Source organism: Denticeps clupeoides, chromosome 1, assembly GCF_900700375.1.
Source record: "Denticeps clupeoides chromosome 1, fDenClu1.1, whole genome shotgun sequence".
Lineage (NCBI taxonomy): Eukaryota > Metazoa > Chordata > Actinopteri > Clupeiformes > Denticipitidae > Denticeps > Denticeps clupeoides.
In genome coordinates this window covers 3,789,352-3,816,911 of record NC_041707.1, presented here as the reverse complement: position 1 = coordinate 3,816,911, position 27,560 = coordinate 3,789,352, and the positions used below count along the sequence as shown (strand labels likewise).

At 46.7% G+C, this 27,560-nt stretch overlaps 2 protein-coding genes across 7 annotated transcripts; one reads left to right on the top strand and one right to left on the bottom strand.

The window, feature by feature from the left end:
* Positions 1-2,485, top strand: cldn23l (claudin 23-like). 3 transcript variants are annotated; one of them, XM_028987788.1, is made up of 3 exons: positions 1-203; positions 268-330; positions 1,375-2,485. In XM_028987788.1, the coding sequence occupies exon 3, from the start codon at positions 1,376-1,378 to the stop codon at positions 2,009-2,011; it is 636 nt and encodes a 211-aa protein (XP_028843621.1). In that variant the 5' UTR covers positions 1-203; positions 268-330; position 1,375; the 3' UTR covers positions 2,012-2,485. The 3 variants fall into 3 exon arrangements, with proteins under 3 accessions (XP_028843621.1, XP_028843639.1, XP_028843631.1); XM_028987806.1 differs by having other exon boundaries at positions 268-396; XM_028987798.1 differs by lacking the exon at positions 268-330.
* Positions 2,486-4,790: 2,305 nt separating this feature from the next.
* On the bottom strand, positions 4,791-26,163 carry cnksr1 (connector enhancer of kinase suppressor of Ras 1). Of its 4 annotated transcripts, none has more exons than XM_028982178.1 (21): positions 25,951-26,162; positions 23,070-23,227; positions 21,198-21,400; positions 20,167-20,251; positions 15,533-15,574; positions 14,433-14,552; positions 13,586-13,645; positions 11,849-11,917; positions 11,295-11,414; positions 10,350-10,429; positions 9,269-9,381; positions 9,075-9,193; positions 8,950-8,983; positions 8,686-8,861; positions 8,516-8,589; positions 7,502-7,573; positions 6,854-6,927; positions 6,695-6,765; positions 6,391-6,475; positions 6,009-6,190; positions 4,791-5,560 (listed from the first exon to the last, which is right to left on the bottom strand). In XM_028982178.1, exons 1-21 carry the CDS (start codon positions 26,000-26,002, stop codon positions 5,213-5,215), a joined length of 2,337 nt encoding a protein of 778 aa, XP_028838011.1. In that variant the 5' UTR covers positions 26,003-26,162; the 3' UTR covers positions 4,791-5,212. The 4 variants fall into 4 exon arrangements, with proteins under 4 accessions (XP_028838011.1, XP_028838012.1, XP_028838009.1 ...); XM_028982179.1 differs by having other exon boundaries at positions 9,075-9,190; positions 25,951-26,160; XM_028982176.1 differs by having other exon boundaries at positions 9,075-9,381; positions 25,951-26,163.
* Between the last annotated feature and the right edge of the window lie 1,397 nt (positions 26,164-27,560).

Sequence of the window (27,560 nt, the reverse complement as noted above, 5' to 3'; positions counted from 1 at the left end):
GATGGATGAGAGGGAGAGAGACGGAGGAGAAGAGAGGGAGAGAGAGAGGGAGAGAGACGGAGGAGAAGAGAGGGAGAGAGAGAGATAGGGAGGAGAGGAGGGAGCGAGAAGCACGGAGCTGATGCTCTGCCGAGAAGGAAGGTCTGGAGTAAAACCCGCAGCAGCTGGACACAGGGACCCTGCTGACCTCTAACATCTGGACGGTGAGTAGTCCCCAACCAGACAAATTGCCTTCATCCATTTCATCTCAACAAATTTTATTCCCAGACGGCGGGAGGAGACGTGCTGTGAGAGGATGGAGAAGATTCTCTGGACTCGGTAGAATAACAGGTGCCTTGACCGCTTGCTGTTTGACATTTTAACAGAGAGGAATCAGGAGAAGCCTGAGCTCAACAGGCACGTTCTTCTGAGATGAAAAGCATAAGCAGATTCTTCGTTTTACGGTCTTTATTACCGCTGTGTTTGCTGTATTTTGACAGCTACTGTTAATGGTGCCGACACGGAATACACACAGACAGGCGAATAACGGTCACGGCAGCGTCTCCCTTCCACCTCACACCCAGAGGACATCTCCATCTCAGCCTTGCTTTGATGGTTTTTATCCCGACCGAACATATTTAGGTCGAGTTCGACTGCATTCAACTTCTGCAGTTTGCAAGTTTTTTGTGGGGTTTTTATGGCGAACTGCTTTGTAGTTTCAGTGTAATTCATACAGCAACGTGTTTCTAGGACAGGGTCCAAAAAAGGACCTGGTCCTAGTAAATCTACTATGTCTCCTGACAGCTGGTCTTCCAGACCATTTGAAAGGCTTAGACGAGGCAGGAACCGTGCTGCCATGAAGTGACACCATAAACCGAGACGGAAATTCTACATGAAGCACATCTGTGCGAATTTGTTAGTAGCCTAGTGGGTAACACACTCGTCTATGAACCAGAAGACCCGGGTTCAAATCCCACTTACTACCATCGTGTCCCTGAGCAAGACACTTAACCCTGAGTGTCTCCAGGGGGGGACTGTCCCCTGTAACTACTGATTGTAAGGCGCTCTGGATCAGGGCGTCTGGTAAATGCTGTAACACCTGTTCTGCCCGCCGTGTCCTTCTCGAATTGGAATTATGGTACGTTTTTAATTGGGGGGGGGGGGGGGGGGGGGGTGATTGATGACCCCGAAACATTTCAGGAGAAACGGCGGGGACCTTGGAGTGAGGGAACGCAAATGTTCACAACTGCTGGAGTACGAACCCGCGGACCGGGCTACTGTTTCTTAGCAACGGCTGCGGACCGGCGACGCCGCAGCCCCCCGAGAGGCCGCAGCCGCGTTTCAGGCCAGATCGCGCGCTGACAAAGTGACCCGTTGTGTGTGTTCCGCCTCCAGCATGCAGACGCCGGCCTCCATGGTGACGGGCATCGTCTTCGCGCCCCTGGGCCTGGCGCTGGTGTTCACGGCGGCCATCACGCCGCAGTGGAGGGAGGGCCAGACGCTGGTGGGCGTCGGCGGCGGCGGCGAGGCCCTCCTGCTGCGCTCCGACGGCCTGTGGGAGAGCTGCCTGCAGGTGGTCCACTCCGAGCTGAAGCGGTGCTGGCCGGCGTCCGGGGCGTACCGGCGGGACGGGCGCGTGCGCCTGGCGCAGGGCCTGGTGCTCGCCTCGCTCTTCCTGTGCGGCGCGGGGATCGTGCTGGCCAGCGTCGGCGTGCGCTGCTGGACCGACCTGCCCCTGCGGGGCGTGGCCGCGGCCGGGGGGCTCTCGGTGGCGCTGGCGGGCGTCCTGAGCCTCACCGCCCTGGCCGTCTACACCCACTACCTGCTGGTCCTCGGGGCGGAGAGGCTCCCGCAACCCACGCTGCCCAAGCTGACCCTGAGGCCGGCCGGCTCGCTGTACTTCGGCTGGGTGGGCGGCTGCGTGCAGCTGCTGGGGGGCGTGGCCCTGCTGCTCAGCTTCAAGAGACCCCGATGTCCCTCCTGCCCCAAGCCGGCCGCGGCCGACACCGAGGCCTACGAGGTGAACTGCTAGCCTCTCGCGAGGATCATTCGGACACGCCCACGCTACGGGGAGGGGGGCTGCTGGGGTACGATCAGGAGGGCAAGATTCTGTAGAAAAGTGAACGTTCTGACGTTTCCCAGCATGATTCGGAATAAAAGGAAAAGTAAGATGCCTTGTTGTAATGTAAATACCACAATTTGATATGTTTGTATTCCCTGCGCCGCCGGTGCTGGGCTGTTTGATCACATGACATGCCAACGGGTTTTGTGTAGCGCTGTGTTTGTCCCCACGACTTGCTGGTAGGCACCAACTCGCCTTTTGAAGCCTTATAAACACACACACACACACACACACACTTTCCTGTAGCATCGGGCCGTATTAACAGCAGCGCTTATCTATGCATCTCATGCGTTTGTGCATTTGTGTGCGGCGTGTCGTGCACAACTGCTTGTCTTTTTAAATAAAAGCGCTAATCAATGCCGTCATGTCTTCACTGACTATAAAAAAAAAAAAACGTACCAACAGCTGAACACGCAGTGAGAGAAGGAGACACCAGGCACTGTGGCAGGAGTGGGCAAACATCTCAACTATTTCCATCCAACGCGCCGGTTTCCTGTTCGTTCTCAGCCTAGCAAGCCTTTCTCCGAAGTGAAGGCTGATCAGCAACACAGTTCCCACTAAAAGAGGACAAATTTCACTGTGTGCACCGTGTGCTGTGCTGCTGTGTATCACATATGACAATCACTTCACTCAAAAACAAAACAAAAAAAAAAAAAAGTAGGGGCAGTGGTGGCCTAGCGGTTAAGGAAACGGCCCCGTAATCAGAAGGTTGCCGGTTCGATTCCCGACCCGCCTGCCATGGCTGCCCACTGCTCACCAAGGGTGATGGGTTAAATGCAGAGGACACATTTCACTGTGTGCACCGTGTGCTGTGCTGCTGTGTATCACATGTGACAATCACTTCACTTACAAGTGACGGTAAATATAAATACTGTAATGCCTTTTATGTTTATGCCCGATATGCCTGCATCTGGTGCCGGCCCGGCCCATGAGTTAACGTGGCCCCGGAGTTTAAGAGTTTGCAAAAATGCATTTTTGGTGAATTTTGGAGAACTGGGGGGGGTCCTTCTTTCGGCAGGACGTACCTGTACCGCGTCAGCAATGGTCCACAGTGTCCCCTGATGCGCCCTGCCAGACAGCAAAAACGGTGCCAAATTCTCCAGATCACAATCCCAACAATGAAATGTGAGCTGTGCTGGAAAAACAAGCCTGATCCACGGAGGCAACACCTTACAAATTATGGGATTTGCAGGACTTATCAGCTACCGGTGGCTTTTGTGTCGGAGCTGCTTCGGCAGAAGAAAATGGGAAAATAGTCCATGTTAGTTGGGAGATGCTAATCTAAAAGGCCCAAGATCCTGGTCTGCAGTGTCCGTTGTTACTTGGGTCCCCACAAGGATTTAGAACAGTGTGTGTGTGTGTGTGTGTGTGCGCACTCACTCGCCGAGAATCATTTTGGTCCTCCGGTAGCCATGGTGACGGACACCTCTGGGGCAGCCGAAGAGTATGTTGCAGAGCAACAAATAAATGCAGGGTGTGATGAGCAGCAATTACGCAGAGGGTGTGATAACACACATGCGTAAACTGTTAGAGAAACCTCGCGGTGATTGGCACACACACACACACACACACACGCACACACGCTAAATGAACACAACGCCACTGTCAACTGAGAGAGGTGGCAGCGAAGACGTAGCGAGCACTCGCAATTCTGTATTGGTTCTTTACTGAAGCTGCCGCTGAAATATAGCTGCACGTAGGGCTACGCGTGCGCGTGCGTGTGTGTGTGTGTGCAGCAACAGCAACGCCAGAAGCGTCTGACTGAAACCTTATTTATGTAACTGCAGCGCTGCACCACACTAAAATGCCTTCTGGTTCATCGACGAGTGGGTTACCTGCTACAACCAGCCATTAATACAAGGCATGTACTGTTCAAACAGGTGTGTGTGGGTCTCAGAGTGCTGGAAGAACACCCACTCACCACCCACAGCGGGCTGTCTCTGTTCCACTGAGATGCGGGCAGAGCTGGGCCGTTTGGTTGTCTCATTTTGAAATAGAGTACAGACCAAAAGTTTGGACACCTTCTCATTTAATGTGTTTTCTTTATTTTCATGACCATTTACGTTGGTAGATTCTCACTGAAGGCATCAAAACTATGAATGAACACATGTGGAGTTATGTAAAAAGTGGAGACCTGGCCTCCACAGTCACCGGACCTGAACCCAATCCAGATGGTTTGGGGTGAGCTGGGCCAACAAGTGCTAAACACCTCTGGGAACTCCTTCAAGACTGTTGGAGAACCATTTCAGGTGACGACCTCTTGAAGCTCATTGAGAGAATGCCAAGAGTGTGTAAAGCAGTAACCAGAGCAAAGAAACTAGAATATAAAACATGTTTTCACTTATTTCACCTTTTTTTGTTAAGTACATAACTCCACATGTGTTCATTCATAGTTTTGATGCCTTCAGTGAGAATCTACCAACGTAAATGGTCATGAAAATAAAGAAAACACATTGAATGAGAAGGTGTGTCCAAACTTCTGGCCTCTACTGTATGTCTGAATGTAGGAGTATTAATTTAATTTAATCACAAACCTAATCACAGTTCTCCGTCTGAAACTGCAAAAAAAAAGGGCATTAAAACATTTTAATCAGGCAAATGAACTACAGCCTCAAATGCTCAGGCACGAGGTCCCACCGCCGCACGCCGTACTTGAAACATTTTCTGCTAAAAAGTTGAGGACATTGGCTCGTGTCGGTATGCATATGATAACCGTACGGCTTCTTTATTTATAAAAACATACAGCTTGCTCCAGCACAGTCTGCGAGCCGCGTGACGTCCCCCGCGCCGTTCTCTGATCAGGAGCGTCGGCTCCAGGCGTCCCCGCGGGCGAGGTAACGAGGGACAACGTCCACACAGAATCGCGGGTGCAGCCCACTCAGACGTTCCGAGAAGCCAGAGCTGGAACTGTGTCATCCGTTGTGGCACGCGGTCTTTCAGAAAGCCTCATTAAACCAGACGTGGAACTACGGACACCAATAATCGTTCATTTCGTGATAATAAGTTGCCGTGATTATACAGATGATCTGTGATACCCTCTTGGTTTATTATTGGAATAAAATGTGTCACGGGGGGCTGCTGGCTGTCCAGTCTGTCCAGCCGGCGGAGGGGTCAGATGTAAAAATAGCTTTCCGTGGACGCGCTGGCCGTGCTGAGGCGCTCGGAGTCCGCAGACGGGCTCGTCGGGCGGCTGGACAGACCTTCTGCGTCCACCAGCTGCTCCCCGTCACTGAGAGCGGGCCTGTCCGCGCCGTCGTCGTCACTGCCGCCTCCCTCGGTCGCCGTGGCAACGCCGACCTTGCGCGCCGCCACGTCCTTCCCCTGCTCCTTCTGGGCTGCCAGCTTCTCGATCTCCTGGAACAGATGTTCGTTGCACTCCTTCCACTGCTGGAACTTGGGGGACGTCAGCTCCATGTCCTCCAGGACCTTATTGATGAGATGTAGTTCTGCTTCTTTTGCCTGGAATTCAAAATATAACACAGCAGTTGTAACACAGGCAAAGAGCGACTTACAACCAGTAGTTACAGGGACAGTCCCCCCCCGGAGACACTCAGGGTTAAGTGTCTTGCTCCATTGACACTGTGCTACATTGAAAGGAGGAGGGTTAAAAATCATCAATCACACCAACAGGCTCCTTTCCTTTTACCCCTTCGTGTAGAAAAACGTCTTCTAGGTGTTTCTAAAGGTCATTTCATTGACTGAAAGTCAGTTTTATATGCAGTGGACAGCAAAATAGTTCACCGCAACAAGTATTATTATAATTTCTTTAATACGCTTTTTTTGGTTGTTTTATATAGGGCCTTTCAGGACAGTTCTGTTCACACAGCAGAAAGCGGACATGGTGCGTAGGTGGTGGAGGAGGGAGCAGTGAAAAATACAACTCGTCACCGAGTGGGAGGGGCTCGACCTTGAGCGTGCTCTGTAGAGTCCGCAGGTGGTGCGCCTTCTCGTTGATGACGGGGTTCTTGTTGCGGCGGATGAAAGACCTTCGGAAGTGGTCGTGCGTTAGCGGCTGCTCTTGACCGGTTGGTGTGACCCCGTCCTCCTTCAGCTGGTTGATGAACACGCCCATCTCATCCACAGGCGCTCCTGGACCACGGATATACTGACATGAATGCTACAAAACACCTAGAGCAGCTGCTGTGACTTCGCATACAGTTCTTACGCCCCCCTGTGGCCAAAGTGTGCAGTGCGCCACCCGCCAATCGCATGCAAACATTGTTAAAAATATAAGTAAATATCTTCTGGACAATCTCCCACCAAATTCATGATGAAAGTGTCTGACCAACCTTTGGGTGGAGATGTTACTTCGTTTCCCGGCGATATTGCCAGAGGTCGGGTTTTCTTCCCCTTTCTGTACGGCAGCGTGGAGGACTGTGATGATGAACATGTGAGGGCAGCAAAAGATAAATAAAAGGTGAATACTCGGTTATTTTAATATGGCACATTTCACATGACAAGAAGCAGTGAAGACAATAAATCGAGAAGTAATTAAATCAACATAAGGAAAACTACATGACAAAATCCTCGTCATAATGTCCAGGCCCAGCAATTTTTTTCAGGCTGTGTGACCCCAGTGACAGCGGTGCTCACCGAGTAAATCTTTTTCTTGTTTAGGGGCGACTGTGGATTCTCCTCCTCAGTCTCGGTTTCACTGTAGCACTCTGTCAAAACAAAGACAAGCAGCTCACACACACACACACACACACACACACACACACACACACACATATACGCAGGCCGGCCTCTTACCCGCCTCGCTGTCGGGTGTGTTCTGGTGGAGCTTTTTATACTTCTGTATGGCTGGGATCAGGCTGTTGATCCACCTACAACACAAAGCACAAGGGTTTTTTATGGGATAGATCAGGGTCAACATTTGCATCAGCAGGAAGTGAAAAAATGAAAAGGCCGGCAATCTGACGCTGACAGAAGACCTTGGCAATTTGTGTGCCTTTTTATCCAAGATATAATAGGGTCTGAGGTCCAATTTTTTTTACATTTTTTGTACCAGTGCACACTTTAAAAGTTGTTGCAGTGCAGCTGGAACAGTCCTTGAGAATTTTTATGTTGCGCAATGAATTTCGGTTTCATTGCACAAACTCTCGGTGTCAATAAATCTCTGCAATTCCAGAGAACCAGAGAAGAAAAGTCATGCTGCATGTAGCCCAGAATGAGGACGTACAGGCTCCTCCCATTTAAAATGTACTTAAATGTCATCTTCTAGGTGTCAGAAATACATACAAACCAAGAAAAATGGTCTAGGTGGGTAGTTGGTTTATCCTGTCCATCACACAGGTCACTAGCCAGCAGTCATTCCTTGTTTCTATCTAGAACAGTCTACAGATGACGATGAAAGAGGGAGGAGCTTTAAACGAGTGGACAAACGACTGTCACACTTACTTGCTCATGTCGTTCACATTTTCAGCCGCGAAGATGAAATTCTGGAAGCGGGGGTGGGACATTTTGAAAACACTGGGGAGAGACAGAACACGCGATAGGTTAAACGATAGGTTTGAAAAATCAATCTTTGCACATTATATATATGAGCTGCATGTTGCAACAGAGGAACACAAACCCTCCACCTACGCTCATCTCTGTTATTATCAGATTCGCCGTAGTTCTCAACATCCTAAGCAGCTTCATGGGATCATTATTAATATGAGTAAAGAAAAAAAACAAAAAAAGTGGTCAACATAGGAAGGGTAAGAAATGCTGTCATCACAGCAACTTGGCCTACTACATAAACTCATGTGTTGCTGCACCTTGTATTATTATTTGCACTAAAGCTATATATAAAAGAAGTCTCTTTGCGTGATTGATCATCAGTTTTATTCTACAAAAATAATGACAAAAAGAGCAGCTGATAATAAAAAATCAGTAAACGCTGCGTTGATTAAATGTATGTAGCTGAAATGACAATAAGGCTCAACTTGAACTTGAAAAATACTAATTTCTATACAATTTAAATAGATTCCACCCACTCGGTAAAACAAGAAAAAGGCCACCTGTCTATATCACAATATCCCAAATGTCCTAAATGCATTTACCAGACGCCCTTATCCAGAGCGACTTACAATCAGTAGTTACAGGGACAGTCCCCCCCTGGAGACACAAGTGTCTTGCTCAGGGACACAATGGTAGTAAGTGGGGTTTGAACCTGGAAATTCTGGTCCATAGACGAGTGTGTTACCCACTAGGCTACTACCACATCCCCCTAAAATAAAGATTTATGTCAAGCACGATAGATATCACACGTATTGTTGTTGGTGAACTTGGAACGTCTGCATGAGAAATCCTCCTCCTGCCTCGGATATCGTGCACACGGCTCTAAACACCGACACGCCTGTAGGTGTGTGTTTCTATTAAAGTGGCCCGTAGGCCACAGTACAGTAAAAGAAGAAGTCAGACACTCACAACTTCCTCTTGTGCTCCCCAGCACTTTCGATATTATAGCTGGATACCTTGACCAGACCCTCCGCTTTCTCTTCCTGTATATACAGCACACACACACATAAAGATAAAGGAACATCACACCAGTAAATCAGAAAAGTCCCCCCCCTCTAACACTTAAAAAAATGCCGGACCTGCTGGCTGGTGTACCAGTACAGCGTGGGACCCTTCAGCACGAACCACAAGCGCTGCCACTTCTGTGTCATGAACACGTTGGCGTCTTTCCTCTTCTTCCACAGCCAGCCGTCGCAGTCGGGCCGGCCCAGCTCCCGGCAGGAGACCCTGCGGCGGCTCATTGCGGTGCGCGTACCTGGGGCGTGACGGCAGCGCCGGCGTCAGAGCCGTCCACACGCACACTCGGCTCACCGGATGCGGGGGGGACGGGGGGGGTCACCTACCTTTAGTAGACCACTTGTTCCCCTCCTTCTCTTCCTACACGGGGAAGAACGGCGCGGTGAGCGTGAGAAGGTACGCGCGTGTGTCTGTGTGCCACCGTCCCCGTCCCCTCCCCCCCCCCGCTCACCTTGTGCCCCACCATTTCGGGACAGGAGCTGACGCTACGGCGGTCCCGCTCCGGAGCCGGCAGCGTCGGGCTCCCCCGGCCCCTTTCTGACGCCAAAACGGAAGTCAGGTCCTCTGCTGCTGAAAAAGACCAGGACTCAACAACTCGGCAGACCTTCAAAATTCCCCCGCTCGGCATCCCAGAGCGGCTCTCACCTGAGCCCTTGTGCCGCGCCCGGAAGGAGACTCGGCCGTCCAGCGCGCCGCTGCTGAGCTCGGACTCCCCCTGTCCCGCTCGCTGCCTGGCCTCCGGCCCGTGTACAGCCGATCTGACGCCAAGAGCACATTTTTTTATTTAGAAGAAGAACAGAAATCACAGCCCCGCCCCGCTACTCAACCGTCACATGACTGGCCTTCAAAATCGACCAAAACACAAACAAATGGAAATAAAAGTTAAATATGAGGTGACCAGCATTTATTGCATTGGGCAGGGACCCAGGTTGTTACTCCACCAAGATCTTATTATTCTTATTACTGTTGTTATTATTAGCCTTATTGATTGATAAGAAACCTTTTTGCTGTACCATACAACACAGTACATTGAAGCTAAGTGAAGTGATTGTCACATGTCACGTGTGATACACAGCAGCACAGCACACGGTGCACACAGTGAAATTTGTCCTCTGCATTTAACCCATAACCCTGAGTGAGCAGTGGGCGGCCATGACAGGCGCCCGGGGAGCAGTGTGTGGGGACGGTGCTTTGTTCAGTGCCACCTTGGTGGATCGGGATTCGAACAGGCAACCTTCTGATTACGGGGCCGCTTCCTTAACCGCTAGGCCCTACAGTGGTCAGATCAGATCAGATCAGAGAAAGCAGGCGGGGGGTCACGTGAGGATAGAGGAGGAGAACCCCCAGACTGTACTCCAATGGGGAGTACATAAAAAGAAAAAAGTTTTAAAAAGTTTTGCAGCCAAAAGGCGTTAACCTAGCCAACATATACACCTGCTAATCCAACCAGGCTGAACCCATATCCCATCATAAACCCATTTATGAGCTTGTCACACTCATGACCGTGGAAAATGAGTTCTGCAGAAATGCTGTCGCAAACTTAGTCACCGCCCTTGGGGACGCAGATCAGATCACAAGCAGTCTGCTGAGAACGCTGCTCCGGGGACGAGAAGACGCGTCCCCGTTTCCAAATGGGCCAAATATCGTTTTTCATGGCCAGCAAGCTTCTTTTTGTTAAAGTTACAGTGCCGTTCGCGATGCGCCGAGGGTCAGCGAGGGGACTCACCTGAAGGACAGGGAGCGAACGGAAGCCGCCACCCTCTCGATCAGCGTGTGCCTCTTCTCTCCCTCCTCCTCGCCGTCCTTCTGCGAACGAGAGAGAGCGCGGCGTTAGCGTCGCCCTGACCCGCTGCCTGCGGCCGCCGGGGCTGCTTCCTCTCCCGTGGCGTGACGGGCCGCCTGGTGACGAGGAGAGGCTGAGGTGGTCATGTGGCGTCGCTCTCTCCTCAGGGCCTGGCCCACATGGCTGCCTGATGTGACTGAGAGCCCAGTGTCTTCACAGAAGGAGGCCGGAGTCACGCCGCCGCTGGGTAGGGATGTGCGGATCCATCCGAAATATCGATGCCAAGTTGGTAACAGTGTCGGATCGATATTTCCGATTTTCTACTTTCAGCACCACGATTTTCTAAACAGTTTTTTTTTATAAAGTATCAGTATCGGTGATGCCAACTTGAATTTTACTTGGTATCAGATATAAAAAAAATATCTATAGACCGCAGGGGGTCTGCACAATTTTATCCATGCTGAGGTTACCAAAATTAGCTTTGTAAGCATTACATTTATTAAATCCCAATAACAATCAAAACTCTGCTTATAATATATATAACTATATATAGACTAAATAAAAAACTTTGGTTTATTTTTTGCAAATAAAAGTTTGTGTTTAATCACTTTATTTATTTTAATGTGGTTTTGTGGGAAGGAATTAGGGTTGGGGGGGTCCTGGAGGAAAAAGGTTGGGAAACACTAGTCTAGTCCATCAACTCTCACTGGGCTACATGGCACACATTCCGTCTCCATGTTTTTTGGGGAGTCGGTGTGCATCTGTGCATTAATATATATCTGCGCATTAGCATGTTTTTCGGGTGTGTATGTGTCTGTGCACTTATAAAAGCGAAGGCACGGAAACGGCTCAAGGGGAACACTGTAGGAAGCCGATAAAACTGCTCACCTTGGGGTCGGGGGCCCTTTCCCTGCGTTTCAGAGACACCGGACACTTCTTCAAAATGAGCGTCACGCCGCTAGGGTTCTCCTGGAGCTTTTTTACAAGGTTGCCTCGACTCCAGCCAACCTAAGATGGATCATATTTTATGCAAATTTACACAGCGCAGGATCTGCATTTCACTTTAAAAAAGCTGCCAACTCAGCAGCTCAGCGCTCTGATAAACTAAATACCTAATGATAGCATTCAATACCTGTTTATCAGGCAACATTCCAACATTAGTGAAAGTGAAGTGATTGTCATGGTTAAACACTGCAGCACAGCGCACGGTGACACAACGAAATGTGTCCTCTGCTTTTAACTCATCATTGGTGAGCAGTGGGCAGCCATGACAGGAGCACCTTGGCGGATCAGGATTCAAACCGGCAACCTTCTGATTACGGGGCCTCTTCCTCAGGCCACCACTGCCCCAGCAGGATTGATCTGCTCAACAGTCCCATTGTACTGTTAAATGGTTTGGTCTTCATAGACTAATCCACTCTGAGACAGTTAGTGATGCTCACCACAATCTGGTCGTTGACCTGGATCACCTCATCGCCAGCCAGGATCTTCTCAGAAGCCTCAGCAGGAGACTGTGAAGGGACATACTGATTACTGTGGGTTAAATTAAGTGTCTTGTTCATAGGTGGCCCCTTATTAGGGCTTGTTAACCCAAAGGGAGAGAGATTTATTTATTAACTGGCCTCCTTTACAGGATACAAATGAGCTGGAATAAGTGATGAATGACAGCTACTATAGTAGTAATATAGTATTTTCTGTATATCGGTATACTACCTTCAGTCAATTGGCAAAATGGCTGATATTTAAAGGTCACCTATTATGAAAATGACACTTTGGGAGATTATTTAAGATTAATACGAGTTCCCCTAGTCTGTCTACGGTCCTGCAGTGGCTAGAAATGGCAATAGGTGTAAAGCTTTGGTCATTCTGCTTCAGTCGGATGGTCGGATCTGGAATTTGTCCCCTTATTACATCATAAGGGGGAAAGGTTACTTCCCGTTTCTCATGCTGTTTCCGCCCAGAGAATTTCCCGCTTAAAACATTATCTCCACCGACCGTCATGGCTTCCAAATGTGTGAAGCTTTGCCGTTGCTCGGTGATTGGATGTAAAAATGAGCACAAATGTATTTTTAGATCTGTCACGCGAGACTCTGAAGAACCACTGGGTTCATTTTATTTTTTTCTGGAAAAAACACAAACACGACTTCCTGTCTTAAATCATAACGCTTGAATGTATGCAATGTATGTCCCCTGTATGCAAAGGGTATTAGGAGTGTAAAGAACGGAGGTGAAGAGAAAAGAGAGTCAGGAGATGGACGCTGCACTGCACTCAGGCATGTGACGTACTGACAGGAGGAGGTTTCAATAGTCCAGAAAGAGGAAGTAGGGGCTTCACTAGTAGACCAGTAAAAATGCACATAAGGTGAAATTCTGTGCACAGAAAATGTCATCGGGGCGAACAAAAATGTATTCTGTGCATTTTATTCATTTCTTCTCTTGCAAAATGCTGCTTTTGCCACAAAACCAGCCACAGAAGAAGTTAAATATGGTTGGATGCTTTCTGTTGTTCTGGCCTGTGACTAGGCACATCTGTAATGTAGGGTGGTGGTAGCCTAGTGGGTAACACACTCGACTATGATCCAGAAGACCCAGGTTCAAATCCCACTTACTACCATCGTGTCCCTGAGCAGGACACTTAACCCTGAGTGTCTCCAGGTGGGGACTGTCCCTGTAACTACTGATTGTAAGTCGCTCCTGATAAATATTGTAAATGTCATGAGCGAGCGTGCAGGTGAACTTGAACGAACACAGAAGTGAGACACTGAGCGAGCGCTATAAATAAATGTACAGTTCCACCCTGCGTCCACAACTCCAGTCCAGAACACGGCAGGAACGGTTAACATTCTGAAGTTAGAACGAGCAGCCTTTGAGAGAATGGCAGATTGTTGCTTCAGAATTGCGTAATTTTGTGTTCGTGTAATCACATGAACGTCACGATTGAGCCGATTGAGAAATATTTTATATGAGGAGAACTTTCAGAATTTCTGTCTCATACACAAATACAAAACACATATTAGAAATTCGCCTATTTAATTAACTATTTAATTTTATTGGGTGTGCCGTATTTTTAAGACCTTTAACTCTGGATTTAATGATCACTAGTAAAGTTTTGTGATATTTAAGGCCATCATTTTTGAAAAACCAATGTAACACTTTTTATGGAAATGCTGGGATCTCACCTCTGCTGCTGTCCCAGTGACATAATGATTGCTGCTGCCTGTAGATGTAATCTCGATTCCCTACGAGAGAGGACATTGGAAACCTTAGGACATAACACGCATCATGGCAGTGTGTGTGTGTGTGTGTGTGTGTGTGTTCACTGTGTGTGTGCTTGGGGTGTGAAAAATCTGAATATCCTCAGCTGATGATCACAGTCACACAGGATTTCCATGTGGCATTTGGGCGATTTGTAAAATGCCGCCTTCTGCTGACTGGCAGAACAGAAAAAGAACATTTACTACCATCTGTTGACCGGAGTGGGTGAAACTTTTCTTGCTTTTATTCTCTGTTATCCAGAGAACTTTAAAGCCCCAGTCCTGTGAGAACCGAATGGTTCTGGGCAAAACTAAGATATTTGGGCAAAACTAAGATATTTGTACCAAATTGAAAAAAAAAAAAAAAAAAAAAAGAATTTCAAACAAAAACCCAACTACTTAACACTGAACACTGTTAATTAAATGTTAATTAATCAGTCTCAGATTTACCAAAAACAACAATTTTAATCAGAAATTAAATTGCAATCTCTCAAATCACTTTAAACAATTTTAAAAACACTTAATAAAATGCAGCCCCAGACATTACACAAACTGTACAAATGGTTTCGTCTGCTGTGTATTTCACATGTAATAAATTAATGCATGAATCATTCGGAGGCCTGACGTTGAACTCTACACTTCTGATTCACTGAAACAGGCTCCGGATGGGCTGACGGGCCCGAGAATACGGAGCGGTGAATCACGCTTTCAAGCGGTGGTGAGGAGGAAGGGAGGACGAGATGAGGACAGAGGGAGAATCGGGGCTCAGTACCAGTTTATCCCCAGGACAGGCAGGCACCAGCTCCACGCTCTCTAGCTGCGACGTGTGGGAGAGGACATCCTCTGGGCTGTTGCTCAAGATCTCCTCGCACACCACCATCAGCTGACGGCACTGCGGAGAGACCAGCGGATTCACGGGGACGGAAAAAAGGATTCGGATTACACATAAACACACACAAACCCTGATTCGGACTGTATTCACAGCCCAGATCAAATATATAACAACGGGTACAGTACATTTGATCTAGACAGATCTAGACACAACATTAGACAGGGTGGTAGTAGCCTAGTGGGTAACACACTCGCCTATGAACCTGAAAACCCAGGTTCAAATCCCGCTTACTACCATTGTGTCCCTGAGCAAGACACTTAACCCTGAGTGTATCCAAGGACTGTCCCTGTAACTACTGATTGTAAGTCACTCTGGATAAGGGCGTCTGGTAAATGCCGTAAATGTAAAGTTGTAAGGAGTAAAAATGATAAATTCTGTTTTCACTCAGCCACAGACTATCTGATGTTGGGGTTGCTATGTAAAGAACGGAACTGGTTTTCATGCGTGTAACGTTTCACTAATCCAAAATCGTGCTAATCCTGTTTCTGGCCTCCTACTGCACTGGGGATGTAATCAGAATACTTGCTGAGTCGCCAAAAATGATATAAGTACAAACTGCAAATGGAAAAAGCACTGCAGGTCAGAAGTTTAAATAAAATAATAACTGCTGCTCTTTCAAATATTTATATTACAATAATACAAGAACATTTTAGAAATACTTTCTGAACAAATGTACTGGTTGTTAAAGTGTAATCTATGAAAATAACGATTATTTAAAAGATTACTTATTGATGTGAACATACCCCCATGAAGAACATGGTTTCAAATAAAAAAATCTTTTTAATTTATTTTTTTATCATTGAAAGCCAAAATTGTTTAAATTAAATGTGATTAATGTAAAACATTTACATTAATTAATATAAAATTAGTTTGAGACGTTTTTACTAAATAATGTTTTGCTACTCTCTACATCTGTTATGTTCGATTTTAGATTTTAAGATGTTTCCTTATAGTGAGAGAAAGAACAGAGAACTGCTTACAATAGATATGAGATCCTTCTCTTTTTCATAAGCGGTGGTCTCCTGTGAGAAAAGAGAAGCATGAACATGATGTCAAACTGTTCAGCTGCGATGTGAAGATAAAGCATCATCTAATTTCTGGTCAATCAACACGTGATCATTAAAAATAAATAATATAATATAATCTATACTGAGATTATGGAAAGCAGGGGTCTCCAAGAAAGACAGCAAGAGTAACCCAGGGCACGAAAGTTTGAAACGCCTTGCTCTTTAAAGTCCGGTTCGCAGGCCTCTGCTCCTCTCGCCATGTTCTCCAGCTTCAGGCCGAGGTGAATAAGCGTCCTCTATTAGGCCGAGCGACACTCAGGGCGGAGTTATTTAGCATCTTAAGGAAGTTTCTGAACACGGATTAAAATTAATCTCAACACCAAACCCGCCTCTTAAAGGGACCGTGTTCAGGAAACCCGGAGACCCAGGAAGCAGACAAGCTTTCACAATTCTATCACTTTTAGAAGGTTTAGCGTCTTTCTGTGTGTTCGTACCTATTTTTCACTTCAACAGCCACCTTAAAATGTTTTCAGTGTCTCTCAGAAACCAGGGGATGCAAGAAACCAGGGGATAATATCTTCATCATAAAACCCAAAGCCGAAACCATTCCTAAGTTCGTTCGCATTTCACTCTCTGAACTCTGGCAGTATTAAAAAAAAATTCCATAACATTCAATAACAATAAAATCAAAAAAGTTTTAGAAGACAATTTTATATAAAATTTTAACTTAGACAAAATGTCCCAGCGTACTATATTTGTCTCGCAAACTGTCAGTTGTCAAGCAATATGTAAGTGTGTAAGCAAATACACACACGCATATATTTTAAATATGATTTTATATATATACTGTATAAATATTTTATATATATATGTGTGTGTGTATATATATAATGAAATTTTTATTTTTACAGTATATTTACTGATATACTGTTACATATTAATCTATTTCGTCAGGTGGCATAATTATGCGTTTACAATCGTAAAAAAACTGAAAATGTTCTATAGTATCAGTGCACCATGAATAAAACTACACACCTTTCCTGTGTCTTGTTAAAGACAAACCACTCCAGCTCAGGCAGACTGTGGTCAGCGCTGGCCAGGTTTAAAACATTAAGCCCTGAAGGCATGAACCTTTACCCCACAACCCCACCACGTGAACTTTACAGAAGTCCATGATGGAAACCCGTGAATTTCGCTCTCCGAACTCCGGCGGTGTTGCAATAAATCCAAATAAAATGCGACATTTTAGATGTTTCACGTCACCTCCTGCACAATGTGAAAGCAGATTACACACAAACAAAATTAATAAGCAGAGTAGTGAAATAAACACAAATATTGGCACCTAGTGGGCGCCGATATAGCCTAGTGGGTAACACACTCGCCTATGAACCAGAAGACCCAGGTTCAAATCCCACTTACTACCATTGTGTCCCTGAGCAAGACACTTAACCCTGAGTGTCTCCAGGGGGGGACTGTCCCTGTCACTACTGGTTGTAAGGCGCTCTGGATAAGGGCGTCTGGTAAATGCTGTAAATGTAAATGTAGGAAGCGTCAGTTTAATTAAGCTTGATTATATTTCAAGAGAAAACTCTTCATTCCTGTGCAGTTAATTTGTTCATGTGCGTAGGAAAAAAGGCGTGTAAAATAACACACACACACACACACACACACACACTCACATGCAGACGCACAAGGCCAAAGAACAGTAATATTTTGGTTACATTTACTGGAGTGATAATCTCTCGGCGCAGCGGGACTACTTGGACATGGCTGTACGTGCCCTGTTATCCCTCGCTGCCTCTGTTCGTAAAAGCCAGTCGACGTGACCTTGGGGCGTGTAAATGATTCCATTTATTTGTCCTTTTTTGCTCTGCCGTCACATGAACGGCCCTTCCGCCCAGTGCCCGAGGAAGACCCAGTTTCCAAGCACGCCGGTGGGTGCCAAGCGACACTCGCCGAAAAATCATCTGACACGTTATAGATGTGGGCCAAGCGATCCGTCGTAAGCGTTCTCGGACGGTGCGTGTTCTGCCTCCGCGTCTCCACGGAGTTGACAGCTTTAGCGGGACTTAAACGGCAGTCTCGGTTTCGGTGTCGCAACTCGCGCGGCGTCGCTCGGTGCCCACTAAACAACGGTGCCATACGAGCCCAAACAAGAGAGCGAGCGGGTCAGCGCGCGGGTCAGCGCGTACAGGACTAAATAAAGCCCTGGCCCCAAACATGCCCCGGATCTTTTTACACTTTCCAGTCATAAACTCACTGCAAGGGGGCGGGGCGCTAAACAGTTTTTAATCTAGACAAAAAGATTATTTTTTTATTATAACACAGTAAGCAGTACATAAGTGTATAAGTACATACACACACACACACACACACACACACACACACATATATATATATATATAATCATATTTAAAACATTTATACAGTATATTTACTGATATACTGTTATATATTAATAGTTGAAAAAGCTATTATGTCGGGTGGAACCCTTGTGTTTACAATCATAAAAAAACAGTAAATATTCCATAGTATCAGTGCACCATGAATAATCGTAAGAGACACATAACCATGAAAAAATATATATACATTTCAAGTGTCTTGTTAAAGACAAACCGCTCCAGCTCAGGCAGACTGCGAGGTTATAAAACATTAAACCACGAAGGCACGGACCTTCACCCCCCAACTCCACCACGGCAACTTTACAGAGAAGCACGACGAGAACCCGGAATCTTCCGTAACGGTGGAACCATAATTTAAAAAATAAATAAATAAACACACAGCAAAAGTGTAAAAGTGCGGCGGCTGTTTACCGTACCCGTCGGAGCGGTCCACGCCGCCTCAGAGTTAATCTTAATCCCTCTCTCTCTCTCTCTCTCTCTCTCTCTCGGCTGAGCCGCTTGACCTGTCCTCCTCTCCTGTCCGGCTCTAAACGCGCTCTGGTGTGTCCTCTGGAGCCGGGGCGGTGCGGAGACGCGCACCCACCTCCTCGGGGTGGTAATAAGAACTGACTAAGAGCTGCGCGCGCACACACACACACACACACACACACACACACACACACACATTGTTATTTAACTTTTCTTTGCTCTCCGGCGCGGAGGAGAAAATAATAAATTAGTTTTTTTTTTTTTTTTTAAATGTGACCCGCCGTTCAATGCCGACCTCTGTTCGAGGAGCGGGGACCCCGGCGGAACGCTGGCAGTGCTGACGCGTGGCGTCAGAGGGCCCTGACGCACGAGCGCCCGGCCTGACCTTGATAATGCCGCGTGGAAAGACGAGCGGGGACAACTCTTCACGCCCTTTTAGGACCCCATACCGCCACTGAGAAGTGAGAAAGTGAAGTGATTGTCACATGTGATACACAGCAGCACAGCACACGGTGCACACAGTGAAATTTGTCCTCTGCATTTAACCCATCACCCTGAGTGAGCAGTGGGCAGCCATGACAGGCGCCCGGGGAGCAGTGTGTGGGGACGGTGCTTTGCTCGTTGGCACCTCGGCGGATCAGGACTCGAACCGGCAACCCAAAAAAAAGACCGGCAGAACCTTCCTGTTCCACGAGCGGCAACCCCGTCAACAGAATCCCTGGAAATGGCTCTGAGGGGGGAGGCAAAACAGGAACCTGGCACACAATGAGCTCTAAACGCAAAGAAAAAAACTGTGAATGGACATCTGGACGCGCGGCTGGTATCAGCTGGTATCTCCAACAAAAACAGCCCGCGTCGCCGGGCCCACAAAAGAACGTTCGGCCACGACCGGCCCAACTTCCTCACCCTGCCGCTCGCATTGTTTCCCCGCTGACTGCACACCCTCATTTCCCCGCCTTCCTTCCCCCCTCGATGTGGCGGCTTGTCACTTCGGCTCGCTTCCCCCCCAGAATGCCTCCGTTCACCCCATTTAGCCTAAACCTTTTCGCACATTGATACTCCATTGATCCCCGAGGGAATCGGGAGCAGGATTAGGGATTACACGGCCTTCTGGGAGATTTTCAGTGTGGATATAATTAGACCGGGAGTGGAGTTCCTATAACCATGCAGACTCGGTAGGCCCGTGTAATTTTAAGAAGGCAATACGGTGCTGGATTAAATGGTGACACTCTGCCTTTCAACACAGAAATATTGTTTTTTTTAAGGAACTGGACGTACATAAATTGTTAATTCAAACCTCTAATCAGTTTTAATGCGCAGCTGAAAGCAAGAAACTCACAGCCACGCCCCCAATTCCTGCAGCATTCCTGCAACTTCAGGTCGGAGCCAGAATTCAAATTCAGTTTTCAGCACAAACAATAAAAAAATAGACCTGAGCATAAATCCTGATAAACTTATGATTTTAACAGGCTGTGCATAATTCAAATCGAATCTTCTGTGTATACAAAGGTCACACCGATTACCCCTGTTACCGAAGTACAAATTTCGCTGCCTCAACGAGGCCAAAAAGTGGAATCTGCTAACCGTCTCCAGGATGGCGGCGTTCACGTGGGCTCCGCAAGCACGCCGGTATTTCGGGGGAGTGCGTTCGGCCTGGCAACGTCAACTCACAACAGGCCGGCCGAATGCCTGTGGGTGCTGCATTTCCGCAGCAACGCCGTACAAACACACGCTCACCTTCTGCACCGCGGCGCCCAGGTCCCTGCACAGGGTGACGACGCTCTTGCTGGCCGCGTAGCCGCTCGGCTGTGCCAACTGGTGCCTAGAAAAGGTGGAGGCGAAGGCATGACTGGCGACTGAAGAACTGAACACGAGACAATCTAGGATTTAAACTAAAGGCTACCCTGTGTGGGTTATCAGAAATTTACACTGAAAAAAGGGAACGCTGGCTAAACTTCAAAAAATGGAATTAATATTTCAGCATTGCCATAATGTGAATAAACCACGTAAACCTGCTATCAGTAGCATTATAGTAAAGTAAAAAAAAACAACTATTTACTCACAGGCATAAATTAGACAGCATAGTTTGAAAGAGCAAACTTATATTTTTTACTACCGTATTGAGAAAAAACACATTAAACAAACAACGGCTACGGTTTTTACTTTTTCCGCCGCTTCCATACACTGTAAAAAGTGAACAAAAATGAGAAGTAATCCACCACAATTTATATTTCAGCATTGACGAAATGTAAATAAACCAAACGAACGTGCTGCAACTTTGTAAATGTTTATTTACATTACGTCACTGCTAAAATATTAGGTGTGGCAGATTATTTTTTAAAGTTTAGTGTGGAGTACCGAGGGATACAAAGAGAAGAAAGGTAGGAGATGGACGCTGTGCTAGACCTGGGCGTTTCGCATATTGACAGGAGGGGAGTTAAATCGTCCAGAATAAGAAAGTAGACTGTGTGTGACAGCTGTCAATCATGCCTACAGGCTCCTCCCCTTTTAAAACTCTCCTTGTTTCCTTGTGCACCATAACAGTTTAATTAGGAATGGTTCGTTGGGACACAATGATTGTCAATGATCATTATCATTACTGGCTACACCATATTATATTTCCATACAAATGATATGAATGATAAAAATATGCCCAGTACGAATAATAAAAGTAAAATGAATTTAATATTCTAATTGTAAATCTAATAAAAAGTCTGACCGGAGCATTTTTCTTCTTCTTCTCTCTCTCTCTCTCTCGCCACCTTTACCTGTTGAGCAGGGCGAGGAGGCCCTTGGCCGAAGAGATGATGTCCAGCACCAGGTACAGCACCCCGAGCGGCAGCTTGTTGGTGCTGTGGCCGTTGTAGGATTTGACCCTCCAGCGGCCCTGCAGCTCGAGCTGAAGCGAGTGCGACACGGCGTGCAGCTTCTCCGTAAGGCTGCGCAGGTTCTCGCCTTTCATGTTGTACGCCTGTCGGGAAGGTGGCGGAAGACGCGGTACGGTTAGACCCGAAGCGGTCAGAATGCAAAGCAGATTCAGATTCACAGCCCTCCTCACAGCACTCGCCAGGCAGGTTTGTTTTCTGCGTAATTTGTGCCGTTATTAATGCACCTTCAACGAGGCCGAGCGTGCAAATGCACCAGGCAGCGAGAGGCTCGCTGAGCAGAGTGGAACAGATGCCCGGTTATTTATTATTACAACAGATGCCGGACGAATGAATCAGAGGAGCGCTGGCACAAACACATTGAACCCTGATGAAAGCAGAGAAAAATGCATTCACAAAAACACAGATCCCTGCAACGCCACGCTCCCGTTTATACAGTGCTGCAGCGCGTGTTGCTCTGCATGGGTGATAATTGCTGGCTTTTTGCTGTAATTATACGATATGAAACACATACTGAGGGTCACATTTGTCCGGGCCTGAGAAAAATGCATCACAATCATTGTGAGCATCTGACAAGCAGCTCAAGTGCTTAACCCTCTCCCTGCGACGCCGCTTTCCTCCCACAAGAACGAACCAAATTGGGCTAAATGCAGCGCAGATGAAGAAGGTGTGCAGACGTGAATGACTGGCTGGAACCAAATGCTTCAAATCGAAAGCAGGAAGTGTATTATGAACATGCTGGAATGATCAGCATTGCATCACAGCATTTTTAAAGCATTATCACATTAGGTAACAGTCGTTTTGCAAGACACACTTTGTTGAACATAAGGCAGTGCAAAAACCGAGGCTTTAGAAGGTGAACTTGGCTGAACATTGTTCTAATATTAGCACCACATTCTCAGTAATCTCAGTTAGAGAAATTCCTCTGAAACGTATATGTTTTGGCTTCACAGCCTGGTTCTGAATGAATGGGAAGTGTTCTATTGTACCTGGGCTGTGGGTATATGGGTTAAATGCGTTAAGATGGGCCTCTAATTCATGCTATAGTCACTGTAATTATCAACCTATGGTTATTAATATTTCAATGCCATGCACGTGTGTTGTAGAAGCATAGGGCTGCATAGATATCCCAGCCTTACTGGCAGCCATCAGCCTGTCAGCTAGGAATGCAACGATATATCAATCAAACTTCATTTATCATTCAATCAACTATTTAATATTCACTTTGTTAACTGCCATGACACAAGATACAAATAAGACGGATGTTCAGAAGTGTATGATAATTAGGCTGCAGTTTCCAAGAACGTCTGTTAGGTGGTACTAGAGAGCAAAGGGGTAAATGGGGCTGAAATACTTGCAAAGTTCAGACCCTTTTCATAATACAGGATCGATGTTTAAAATAAAATTTAAAAGAAGGGTGAAGAGTGAAATATTTTAGATTTCACAATCTGTGAAATCAGTGAATGGTGTTTTATTTTGTTTCACAGTACATATATATGAAGGTTTTGTTTGATGGAAATGTGTTTATGAGTTGCCGCGGGAGAGAACATCAATCCTACATGTTTTTTGGAGGAACATTTAGGGTTTTAACCAGAAGATTTAAAATTGATGCAATGATGACTGGCGGTGTGGCTTTGAGATGCTGCATAATTTGGTCAAAACTATCTCGATGCCTCAACCACCAGAACAAGATTACCATAGATTGCCTGATTATTTGAGACAGGACATGAGGAAAGAAAGAGCGCAACGTCTCACCAGAGCACAGAGCTTCTCAACAGCTTCCATGATGAGCTCCTGGTGGCCGATCTTGTGAACCCCCAGCTGCTCCAGGTCCGTGGAGGTGAGCTGTAGCAGGTCCATTCCAGTCAGTTTCCATTCAGAGAAGCAGTACTGCTGCAGGGGGGAGTCCAAACCTGCACACACAAAGTAAAACAAGGAAAAACCTTTTTCCAACGCCTCATCCATTCAGCATTTGATAAAAATTAAAATACCTGGTTTTAGGGTCTCTGTCCACCCTGTTAATCGGAGCTAAACGAAGTCGCACTGCTGATTGGTCACAGCTATTTTACACGTTTTGTAGGTACTGTCACCTACAGTAAAATCTTTTAAGTACACATTACTTTAAAAAAAAATCTCATTTAATGGAAGCAAGCAGAGGCACTTATTCTGAAGACACCTTCCAGCCATCTGTCAACACAGTGGTTCCAATATCCAGACAGACGGCCTGGGGACAAGTCTTCATACTAGAATGCAATATATACTTTTATAAAAAAAAATGTATTATAACATCAGAGAACAGGAACGTCCGTCTTTTCATAAAACGTAATAGAAGAGGATTTTTCCTTCATTATGTGCCCATTCCAGAGATAACGCTTTCCAGCTGTGGTCCGCAAGTCCTGCATAAATACTGTATACTGTTGCATTCTGTATGCAGTTTATCAGACGCACACTATCCCAGTCATTCAAAGGTGAGATTCTGACCGAAGGACCGCGACCAACCAGTAGGGGTGAAGTGAGCGAAAGTGAAAGTGACTGATACGACACGGCACTCGGCCATGAGCTGCATCTGCGAGGACAGTAGCTCAGCAGTTGGTGCATTTGAGAATGAGTCCACTTCTTGCCCCACTGTCTGGGTGGTTCTAGCAAAGTATTTTGAATGAACTACGATGTCATAATGTGGGTCACACTGCTGTCAAAATATAATTAAGCAGTGACCCTGACATGTGGTCAAAAGGACACATATGCAGTAATAAAGGTAGAGTTAACTGGTACATGGCTATTGTGGTAATACAGAGTAAACTGGTATGCAGTTATACAGGTACGGTATAACTGGCACATGGGTAATACAGGTGAATTAAAACCGATACAGGTTATACAGGTACGTAGTTATACAGGTAGAGTAAACTAATATGCAGGTAATACAGGTAGACTAAACTGGTACTCAGTTATACAGGTAGTGTTAGCTATTATGCAGGTAATACAGGTAGAGTAAACAGGTAGTCAAGGAATACAGGTATAGTAAACAGGTTGCATTGCATACCTGTTGTGTACTATACAGGTAGAGTAAACTGGTACTCGATTATACAGGTAGAGTAAACTAGCATGCGGGTAATAGGGGTAGAGTAAACAAGTACTCGGTTATACAGGTAGAGTAAACTAGCATGCGGGTAATAGGGGTAGAGTAAACAAGTACTCGGTTATACAGGTAGAGTAAACTAGCATTCGGGTAATACAGGTGGAGTAAACAAGTACTCGGTTATACAGGTAGAGTAAACTAGCATGCGGGTAATAGGGGTAGAGTAAACAAGTACTCGGTTATACAGGTAGAGTAAACTAGCATGCGGGTAATACAGGTGGAGTAAACAAGTACTCGGTTATACAGGTAGAGTAAACTAGCATTCGGGTAATACAGGTGGAGTAAACAAGGAGTCGGTTATACAGGTAGAGTAAACTAGCATGCGGGTAATACAGGTGGAGTAAACAAGTACTCGGTTATACAGGTAGAGTAAACTAGCATTCGGGTAATACAGGTGGAGTAAACAAGTACTCGGTTATACAGGTAGAGTAAACTAGCATGCGGGTAATAGGGGTAGAGTAAACAAGTACTCGGTTATACAGGTAGAGTAAACTAGCATTCGGGTAATACAGGTGGAGTAAACAAGTACTCGGTTATACAGGTAGAGTAAACTAGCATGCGGGTAATACAGGTAGAGTAAACTAGTACACAGGTAATACAGGTAGAGTAAACTAGTAGTCAGTTATACAGGTAAAGTAAACAGGTACCATTGCATACCTGTTGTGTACTATACAGGTAAAATAAACTGGTACTGGATTATACAGGCAGAGTAAACTGATATGCTGGTAATACAGGTATAGTAAACAGTTACTCAGTTATACAGTAATCTAGTAGGCAGTTATACGGGTGCGGTAAACCAGTACTTGGTTTTACGGGTACAGTAAACCGGTACTCGCTTTTTCGGGTACGGTAAACCGGTACTCGGTTTTACGGGAAGGTAAACCGGTACTCCGTTTTATGGGTACGGTAACGGGTACTCGGTTTTACGGCTACGGTAACAGGTACTCGGGTTTACGGCTACGGTAACAGGTACTCGGTTACACGGGTACGGTAAACCTGTAGTAGGGTGGTAGTAGCCTAGTGGGTAACACACTCACCTATAAACCAGAAGACCCAGGTTCAAATCCCACTTACTACCATCGTGTCCCTGAGTAAGACACTTAACCCTGAGTGTCTCCAGGGGGGGGACTGTCCCCTGTAACTACTGATTGTCTGGTAAACGCTGTAAATGTAAATGTAAAATGTAAACCGGTACAGGTGAGCAGGATCGGACTAGTCGCAACTCGCTGAGCGTGACAGAGCGCCATAAACATGGAAGGGAATCTTTTCTTTTTTACTTCTTTTTTTAAGAACTTCTCCCGCGACTTTTAATGAAATGTGCGTCTGCAGCCACGCGTCACGTAAATGTTTATAGTCGATCGCACTTGATCGGGCGCGAAGCAGCAATGGCCACAACCCCACTTCCTCATTCCACCTTCCCTTCCACAGGGATCCGCGGACAGATTACAACTCGCCCACACGAAGCCACCAGCCCGGCCGAAACGCCCGGTGTCGCCGTACCGTGGAACCAGTCGCCGACGCGCTCCGCGCTCCACGACGCGATGCTCTCCATGGCCGCGGTCCTGGGAGCGTCTCCCGAAAGTGTCCCGGCTGGATCCTCGGCCGGCCCGTCCCGAGCCCCGTCCCGTCCGACGGGCACTCCCACACGCAGGTACACGTCTGCCGGAGCCAATGGAGAGGCGCCGACGGCGGGCCGTGATTTCCAGGTCCAGCGTCGCACCTGACGCGCAAAAACGCGCGGGGCGGAACTCAACGTTGTTTATTAGAAACCCCGACCGCCCTTATCCAGAGCGACTTACAACCAGTAGTTACAGGGACAGTCCCCCCCTGGAGACACTCAGGGTTAAGTGTCCTGCTCAGGGACACGATGGTAGTAAGTGGGATTTGAACCTGGGTCTTCTGGTTCATAGGCGAGTGTGTTACACACTAGGCTACCACCACCCTTATGAATATCCAACAGGAATATGAATATCCAACAGCGTTGCTTTATTAATACTATATGGAAGAAAAATCAACCATATTGCATATGGATATTATGGATATTATCCTCAAATGATTTTCTTTATGGGGAGGGCCATGGGTGTGCAATGATGTATTAATAGAAGTTCAGGGGGATTTCCTCTACAAATGATTATTTGAACGCAAAAGGTTGAACCATGGCCTGGTTCAGCCAACCCCAGAATCCCCTGGCTGGGATCTATAGCGCCCCCCGGTGTCGTGTACTCGGGACAGGTGACGGTTAATGGCAAAGACTCGGATTGGACATGGAGTCCAATGCAGGAAGCATTGGTTTAACAGAAGAAAGCAGTAACCACAAAGAAGAGATGGAGGAAAGTCCACATCTAGGCTCTCTGTGGGTCAAAATGTTCAAATTTATGTGGTCATTTAAGTGAAAGTTTGCTGCAGTGTCCTCTGCATTTAACCCATCGCCCTTAGTGAGCAGTGGGCAGCCATGAAAGGGCACGGTACCTTGACCAAGGGGACACCAGTGGACCCATAACCTTCCGTAACTGGAGCACAAGTCCGCTTCCTTACCCGCTTGGCCACCACTGCCCAATAGGCCTTCGTTGGGTTGTGTAACAGGGTGGTAGTAGCATAGTAGAACCTAGAAGACCCAGGTTCAAATCCCACTTACTACCATTGTGTCCCTGAGCAAGACACTCAACCCTGAGTGTCTCCAGGGGGGGACTGTCCCTGTAACTACTGATTGTAAGTTGCTCTGGATAAGGGCGTCTGGTAAATGCTGTAAATGTAAATGTAACGAATAAGACAAACATATCAGCTCATATCAGCTTTAGATGATTAAAGTAGCCAAGACTGTAAAAGCCTAAAAAATAAAAAAACAACAATTACCTTTTTTTTGTTGTTTGTTTGTTTACTGCATAACCTCACGTGTGCTGTTTCATGGTTTTGGGTGATGAAAAGGGCCTTGTGCCTCCAGCAAAAATACCTGACGATCCTCTTCATGTCTCAGCACGCCACTCGGCACTCTTACAGTGCACACTGTGTACAAACAGGCAGCCCGGTGCAGGCCGCCTGCCTGGCCGTGGTGGTCTCGGGTTTTTAAGCAGCCCTTCTTTTTCGGAGGCGAGAGAATGGCCTTTTTTTCC

What these genes read in the sequence shown, in the direction of transcription:
- cldn23l (XM_028987798.1), top strand. Translation starts at nt 1,376, where the DNA reads ATGCAGACGCCGGCCTCCATGGTGACGGGCATCGTCTTCGCGCCCCTG.
- cnksr1 (XM_028982176.1), bottom strand. Translation starts at nt 26,002, where the DNA reads ATGGAGAGCATCGCGTCGTGGAGCGCGGAGCGCGTCGGCGACTGGTTC. An exon ending in TCACTGGGACAGCAGCAGAG is followed by an intron (nt 11,918 to 13,585) that starts GTGAGATCCCAG and finishes GTCCCTTCACAG; the next exon opens with TCTCCTGCTGAGGCTTCTGA. An exon ending in ACAAGAAAAAGATTTACTCG is followed by an intron (nt 6,476 to 6,694) that starts GTGAGCACCGCT and finishes TCATCATCACAG; the next exon opens with TCCTCCACGCTGCCGTACAG.